This window comes from Gastrolobium bilobum, unplaced genomic scaffold, assembly GCF_033153095.1.
Source record: "Gastrolobium bilobum isolate Gb01-03AN ecotype WA unplaced genomic scaffold, APGP_CSIRO_Gbil_v1 utg2307, whole genome shotgun sequence".
Lineage (NCBI taxonomy): Eukaryota > Viridiplantae > Streptophyta > Magnoliopsida > Fabales > Fabaceae > Gastrolobium > Gastrolobium bilobum.
In genome coordinates, this window is record NW_026897512.1 from 277 (window position 1) to 8708 (window position 8432).

General features: G+C 41.9%; 1 protein-coding gene across 1 annotated transcript; it reads right to left on the reverse strand.

Annotated features, from left to right (window-relative positions):
- Positions 1–2746: 2746 nt before the first annotated feature.
- LOC133307528 (uncharacterized) lies at positions 2747–4855 on the reverse strand. Its single transcript, XM_061508051.1, has one exon. The coding sequence runs from the start codon at positions 4853–4855 to the stop codon at positions 2747–2749; it is 2109 nt and encodes a 702-aa protein (XP_061364035.1).
- Between the last annotated feature and the right edge of the window lie 3577 nt (positions 4856–8432).

Below are 8432 nucleotides of genomic sequence, written 5' to 3' on the forward strand. Positions count from 1 at the left end.
GTGAAGGGTCCTAGTAGATCCATCCCCCATTTGAAGAACGGCCACGGAGCCGTGATACTTTGCAGCTCTTCTGGGGGAGCACGGAGGATCAGCGCGTGCTTCTGACATTGTTCGCACTTTTTGACGTGCTCCTTCGCGTCTGCCTCCATAGTTGGCGAATAGTATCCTGCCCTCAATGCCTTTCTGGCCAGGGCTTTTCCTCCCATGTGATGCCCGTTTATGCCCTCATGAATCTCGGCCAGCACGTATTCGACCTCGCTTCTGCCTAGGCACTTTAGCATGGGCGTGTAAAAACCCTTCTTGTAGAGTTGCCCTTCTATTATGGTGAAGCAGGCCACATTCCTCACGAGTTTTCTGGCCTCTTGCGTTTCGTCTGGCTGGATTCCTTTTTCCAGGTAGGCCACTATGGGTCCTCTCCAATCCTCAGTCTCGGTAATCACCATCACACACGTCGGCTCCAAAATGCTCTGCTGTATCACGGTGCGATGATTTCCTGGGCCCTTTGAGCTGGCAAGTTTGGATAAGATGTCGGCCCGATTGTTTTCGTTCCGAGGTATGTATTGAATTATCACCTCGTCAAAATCGGCTAGCAGTTCCCTGACCTGGTGGAGATAATTCATCATGAGAGGACCCTTGGCTTGATATTTTCCCTCAACTTGTGAGGTAATCAGCTGCAAATCACTCATTATTTTGATTTTTCTGGCTCCATGCTCTCTTGCTTGTATGATTCCGGCAATAAATGCCTCGTATTCAGCCTGGTTATTAGAAGTCGGGAAGGCCAGGTGAAGTGAATGCTCGATGGACACTCCTTCCGGGGTCTCAATGATTACCCCGGCTCCACTTCCTTTGGAGTTGGACGACCCATCCACGTGTATTGTCCAGAAATCATCATTTCCTTTTTCCTTTTCATTGGATGAGGTTAGCTCCAGGATGAAGTCGGCCAGCGCTTGGGACTTTATCTCCTGCCTAGGCTCATATGCAATGTCGAACTCTGAGAGTTCGACTGCCCAGTTTATCATTCTGCCAGCGAGGTCCGGTTTGTGGAGGACTTGCCTGATAGGCTGATTTGTACGCACAATAACTCGGTGACTCTGAAAGTAAGGTCGGAGCCTCCTCGCCGTGGTAAGTAGTGCGAATGCGACTTTCTCGAGCTTCTGGTAACGAAGCTTGGGCCCTTGCAAGGCCCGACCCACAAAGTAGATCGGCTGTTGTGATTTGTCATTTTCTCGTACCAAGGCGGCACTGACGGCCTCTTCCCCGACTGATAAGTATAAGATCAGCATTTCCCCAGGTTCTGGTTTGGTCAGTACGGGAGGAGTGGCCAGGCAACTTTTAATATTTTCGAATGCGTTCTTACATTCTTCTCCCCATCCGAATTCGGCTTCCTTTTCGAGAAGCTTGAAGAAAGGCAAAGCCTTTTCCGCCGATTTGGGCAAGAATCTGGTTAGAGCCGCAAGGCGTCCAGTGAGCTGTTGAAATTCTTTTTTACTTTCGGGCTGCTTCATTTCGAGCACGGCCCTACACTTGTCGGGGTTCACTTCTATTCCCCGGTTGGTAAGCATGAAGCCCAGGAACTTTCCAGCTGGTACCCCAAAAGCGCATTTCGCCGGGTTCAGCCTGATCCTGTGAGCTCTCAGCTGCTCAAAAGTTTCCCTGAGGTCGTTTATATGAGCAGACATTTGCAACGACGTAACTATCATGTCGTCAATGTATACCTCAAGGTTTCTTCCGATCTGCCCTTGAAAAACGCGGTTCATCATCCGCTGATATGTCGCCCCTGCATTTTTGAGACCGAAAGGCATGACTTTGTAACAAAAGTTTCCCTTCTCGGTGATGAATGCAGTTTTCTCATGGTCCTCGAGGTGTAGCGGAATTTGGTTGTACCCTGAGTACGCGTCCATAAACGATAACAGCTGAAATCCTGACGAATTGTCAACTAACTGGTCAATGCTTGGCATGGGGTATGAGTCTTTTGGGCAGACCTTATTGAGGTCGATATAGTCCACACATATCCTCCATTTCCCACTTGGCTTTTTTACCATTACTACGTTGGACAGCCAGGTGGTATACTGTATTTCCCTCACGAATGCGGCTGCCAACAGCTCGTCGACGTGCTCATTTAATGCCTGACGTCGGTCTGTCCCTATCTTCCTCTTCTTTTGGGATACTGGCCGTGAACCGTGGTACATGGAGAGCTTGTGGCAGCAGAAGGTTGGATCAATTCCAGGTATTTCTGAAGCTTTCCACGCAAAAACGTCTCGGTTTTCTTTTAACAGAGAAACCAGCTCCTCTTTGAATTCCGTGCTTAGGTCTTTTCCGACCTTGGTGCGTCCTTCGCTGTCTTCTGAAATGTCGGCATCCTCCAATTCTCCTTGGGGTTCAGGACGAGGTGCCAAGAGTTCCTCCCTTACATCGAGCTCAACCAAGTTGACCTCTCTTCCGCAGGTCTTCAGGGATTGGCCTTTGGTTCCTCCTTCTTTAAGCCGAGTTGGAGATGATGGATTTCCATGATGGACTCGTAGAGTCTCGTAGTAGCACTTTCTTGACTCTTCTTGATCGCCTCTTATGGTGACGACCTCGTTGTTCATCCCAGGCATTTTCAATGCTTGGTGTTTGGTGGAGATCAGCATATCCCATTCATGAATTGTGGAGCGACCTATAATTACGTTGTAGGAAGACGAGGTGTCCATTACAACGAAACGAACCCTACCAGATCGGAACGAATCCTTCGTGCCCAATGTCAGTTTTAGGTCGATGTAGCCTTTTGGAGGGGACGCCGCTCCATTAAACCCGACAGCTCAGTGATATATGGCTTCAAGTCCTTCTCGTCCAAGTTCATCCTCTGGAAAGCGTCCCATAGAATGATGTCAGCTGAACTTCCGTGGTCAATAAAAATTCTTTTGACTCGGCAGTTGACTAGTACTCCGGTGATCACCAACCCGTCAGTGTGTCCGGGTACAACCCTCGCTAGTTCCTCCTGAGTGAAGAACAGTCTTGGGGGAGCCGGCTCGCCGTCCTTTTCTTTGAAAGTTGGCCTGTCCCTTACCGACATGACCTCTTTTAGGTATCTTCTCCGGGCGTTGGCCGAGTCTCCTCCTCCTCCTAGGGCTCCACTTATCACGTTGCATTCGAACTCGGCTTCAGGAAAAGCGTCGTCCTTTTCATCGACCTCTTTGCCTTTGGAAGGTCGGTCCTTTCTTTGGTCCTTTCGATCCTCTCTCTTTGGGCTTCGACTTCGGCTTCGGCTACTGTGCTTGCGCTTATTATTTTTCTTGCCCTGTGTTCGGATGATATACTGCTTTAACTTTCCCTCCCTGACGTGTTTCTCAATTGCATCCCAGAGGTCCCAACAATCATCTGTGTAGTGACCGTTTTGGTCATGGAATGCGCAGTATTTGCTTTTATCTAACCCGAACTTGGCTCTGAGAGGTCGAGGTCTCTCGACGTTGCGCATTTCGGTATGTGCTACCTCTTTCCATATCTTAGATCTAGCCATGCTTAAGGGTGTATAGTCATCATATCTCCTCCTTGGTGACCGGTCTTCCGACCTTTTATCACGAGTGTCCTTTGCTTTTTTGGATCCCTTCTGATCCCGATCTTTGTTGTTTTTCCTACTCGGGCTCCGACGAGTAGGGCTTCGTCCTCGTGATTCGACATAAACCTTTTGCATGTCCTCCACGTCAATGTATTTGTCCGACCTTCTCCTGAACCCCTCCAGATCGTTCACTGGGTTCTTATAGATGGATCTCGCCAATGGGGAATCACCATCCAATCCCGAGATGATTAAGTGGAGGTGCACTGCTTCAGTTAACCCGCGTACCTTGAGGGCGGCATCCTTGAATCGGTCGAGGTACTTCCTCAGCGATTCGTTCTCCTTCTGCCGGATTCTTCCTAAAGCATAGGCTGGCATCGGATGCACCCTGCTTGTTGAAAAGTTAAGTCGGAAGGTCCGAGCTAGGTCCTCAAACGAGTCGATTGAGTTCCTAGGGAGCCTGGTTATCCAAGTCATCGCTTGGCCAGTCAGCGTTGTCGCAAAGATCCTGGCCTTAATAGGTCCAGTGATCCCGTTGAATAGCATCTCGGTTTTAAAAGCCTCTAAATGGGCTTCTGGGTCCTGACTTCTGTCGTATGGAGGTATCCTGGTGCCTTTGAATCTCGGCGGAATGGCCAAGTTCATGAGCCTCTCTGTGAATGGGCTATCATTAGCCTCTTCGTCCTGGTGTTCGTTCGGCCCACCACCATTTCGGTTGTTACCGAGGTTAAGGTTCTGCTCATTCTGGGCGTGCCCTTCGAGTGGGGCCGCGTTCAGTTGCCGCGGTCCTCCTTCGCCAGCATTGTCGGGCCTTCTAGGTCGTTCTCCAACATTTTGATGCCGGAGGTCTTCAGCGTTCTGATGCTGGGTGCCTGCGGCGTTCTGAAGTACGCCTTCCGCATGTTGTTGGGGAGGTCGGTTGTTTGCGACCCCTCCGGTTCCCCTAGTCTGGCCTTCCGCGTTCAAAGTCCTCAGTTCAGCCTCCACCGTCGCCATCCTTTGGGCATCCATGCGCTGCTGGGTCAGAAATCTGTTTTCCATCTCTTGCAACCTTTGAAGGATTGCTCCCATGGCCATGTTTGTCACGTTTGGCGGCTCACTGTGTGGAGGCTGACGAACTGCCGCAACTGTTGCGTTCAGCTGGGGTCTGGGAGTCGGTCCTTGTGTGCCGACCTCGCCGACCTGTACCTCAACCAGCACCGGGTCTGGTTCCAATTGGGGCTGTTCCGACGCGGGTTGGTGTTGAGGCATGCCATAAGGTTGAGACTGTGGTTGACGCGGAGGCATTTGGGATGTTCCCGACGTCGAACGTGTGTTCGTCATCGTGGGGTGGGAGTCGAAATTTACGGATTCCCCACAGACGGCGCCAATGTTTAGTCCTGGATAGACCGTATTGCTATACCGTAAGGTATGCGCTCAGAGATAGTGTATATCAAGTGTATACTAGGCTTACAGCCGAGGTCCCAATCACTGCGCACAAGCAATAGGCTTATAGCCAAGGGGTGGGTGTGTGCACAGTGTGGGCAGAAGTAATAAATGAGTTCTGAGTGTTTACCTGGGGTCCTTAGGCTCTTATTTATAGGATTACCTTCCTAGGCTTGTGCCTTTTGAGATCCCCCAATCGTAGTAGGATTCAACCCTCCTTCTGTTGGGATGTGATCCTTATCTTATAACCTTTGGCTGTTTGGAGTTGTTGAGATGTTGCTGATTCCATATCTCACCAGATATTCTAGTAGGTAGTTGGGATATGATATTCATATCCATAACACACACACACACACACACACACACACACACACACACACACACACACACACACACACACACACACACACACATATATATATATATACGATTTTATTAATCTCATGTTAAAGGAGATAAGTTATCTCATGTCATAAAGATAAATTTGTGGGCTCCATCATCTGAAAAATAAAAAGAAAAGAAAAAGATGGTACAATTATCGAAGGGTGTATAGGAAAGAACGTTATCATATGTAGCATAAGAGTAATTTTTCCCATATATATATATATGGGATAAGATCTTTTGACACCAGTGTCAAATTTAAAGTTTGACACCTTATCTGAGAGCCGTTAGATAAAAAAAATCAATGATTTCACATGCTTACAAATCAAAGTCGTTGATCTTTTTTTAATCTAACAACTCTCAGATGAGGTGTCAAACTTTAAATTTGACACAAATGTCAAAAGATTCTACCTATATATATATATATATATATATATATATATATATATGGAGCAGGTTCTTTTTACACCAGTGTAAGACTAACAAATCTTACACCACATCTCAACACCACATCTCAATCGTTAATGGACATAAATCATCGGTTGATATTTGTAGTGTAATTAATCATTGATTAATGCGTACGACTTCCTAAATTATAACCGTTGGATGTACAGAAATCAACGGTTGAGATGTGGTGTAAGACTTATTAGTCTTACACAAGTGTAAAATGGTCCTGATTATATATATATATATATATATATATATATAAAGGGTTTAGCGGATGTACAGTGACTGCATCTAAGAATTGATGCAGTCAATGGCGGACGCACCTTAGTGCAAGTGTCTGCACTTGCAGACACAAAGTTGGGAAAATTTGTTTTTTCATATTAGATGAGTGCTTCAGGTCAAGTAAAAAAAAAGAAAAAAAAAGAAATAGGAAGATTAAAGGAAAAAGGTAAAAATATGTTCAACCCAACCAACCCTTATAATTAAAAGCTTAAAGCTTAAACCCTAGCCCATTGCTTTGTCTTTTTTTTTTTTTTTTTTATAAACCTTATTAGCTCCAAATCTTAATAAACATCAACATTCCTGAAATTCAATCTTCATCAAGTGAAGGAGAATCTCACAGAATTTTTCACGTTTTTTTGTGAAGCAAAAGTGGCCTACTTTGAATCAAATAGACATCGACAAAGGTTGGTTTTTGTTCGATTAACTCTTATAATTATACTATATTTGACAAATGTCTTTTTGTGGTGTTTATTTTTAAAAAAATTATCATTATCTATTATTTCTTTAAAACTTTGGTTGATTCACCAAAGCTTTACTTTTGAAGTGGAAGCAAAAATTGAATCATGATTATGATCTTTAAAATAAAAATAAAAAAATTGTGCAGACATAAAAAAATATCTTGGGTCCGCCACTGGGTGCAGTCATATAAAACTACATCATTTTATAGTGTGAAAGCATTAAATTTGAGAAATCATAACTATACAAAGGTAGAAATAAATATAAAATATTAATTATGAGAAATCATAACCACACAAAGGTGAAAATAAATATAATGTTTCATTTTTCTACAATTAATTTTGAAAGCGAACTTCTTTTTTCTCACCCAAAACGACCTAGTTTTTAGGTGACTGCACCAATGCTTACATGCAGTCACATTACAAATCATTTTGCCATATATATATATATATATATATATATATATATATATATATATATATATATATAGTTAAGATAATAAACTCTAAGTTAATATATCAAGATTAATTTAAATTACTTATTTTTATATGTTAATAAAATTCAAATACTAAACACATACATTGCATAGCTAATTATGCTAGTGTTTCTACAAATGAACATTCAAAATAATTTTTATTATTAATTAATAAAAAGAACATTTCAGCTTTTTCTGTCAAATTTTTTTATGTTTTACTCATATAAAAGTTTACTCATATAAAAGTGAGTGAATCACATTATAATACGAAGAGAGAAAAAATGGAATATAATGAGACTTATTCATTTTTTCATGAATATAGCAAAAAAAATTATGCGTCAAAAATAGAAATACTCTTCTTTTTAAAAAAATATTAAATTATATGCATAAGAAATAAATTAAGGGTTTGATATTTCTTATGTTGTAAGAGATATTTTTATCTTTTACACATATATAAAAGTATGTGGAGCCATATGAAAAGAAGAGAGAAAAAAAACATAAGTCTCACATATTTTTATTTGTATGTAGGAGATTATCTTCTATAACACGAGAGACATTAAACCCTAAAACTAAAGATGTTTTCTATTTATTGTCTTTAATTTCCCATATTTATTCTTTATTTAACTCGTGTTGTCTTCACTTTTACTATCATTCTTTTACAATACAGAACTCACAAATTGATCTAAAGAAAAAAAAAAAAAGTAATTTTATTGAAAGGAAAAGAGTATGATACAGATTTCTCAAAAGAACATCAATTGAACTTGATTCAGTACCAAACAAATGAAAAAACAAAAAAGGGAAAGTGTACAATCCTATTTTCCAGAACACTCTACAAACTAGAGTTACACGAATTAGAACCAGTAAACTAACTAATACAAGGTTAAAAGCTAATTATGGTTAAATGAAATAACATATTACTTATTACTTCCCTTGAAAATAATAAATATCCAACACTACCATCCCTTTAAATACATAATTTTTAAATAGTTTTTTCTTTCCCTACATTGTTCCTTCCTTACACATTTTTTTTCACCAACTCTAATTTCCTCTCCCCTACACCTCGCTTCTCACACCTCATCTCATTTAAATCTCATGCAAGCTCTCCTTTTCAATTTCTGAGTTACTGCATCATCTGTGAGATTTTTCTTCAAGAATCACCATCATTTCCTCCTATTAAAAACTAAACCACTCATAACTCCATTTCCCTAAGCTTCGTGGCTTGGGAGATTTAAAAAAGAAAAGGAAATTTGAAGAAAAAAACAGAGATAATAAGTGAAGCATCACACTTCAAGAGCAGTGGTTTTCTGGAGCTAATTCAATTAATCACCTATTCTGTGTTATCATCTCAAGACATTAAATCTTAGCAGAATACCGCTCAACAAATAAGTCACCAGCAAGCAGCAATGTATGATAGATTACTATTTGTAGCAAATA

Excerpts from the sequence above, each read along its gene's own strand:
- LOC133307528 (XM_061508051.1), bottom strand. The coding sequence starts at position 4,855 with ATGACGAACACACGTTCGACGTCGGGAACATCCCAAATGCCTCCGCGT.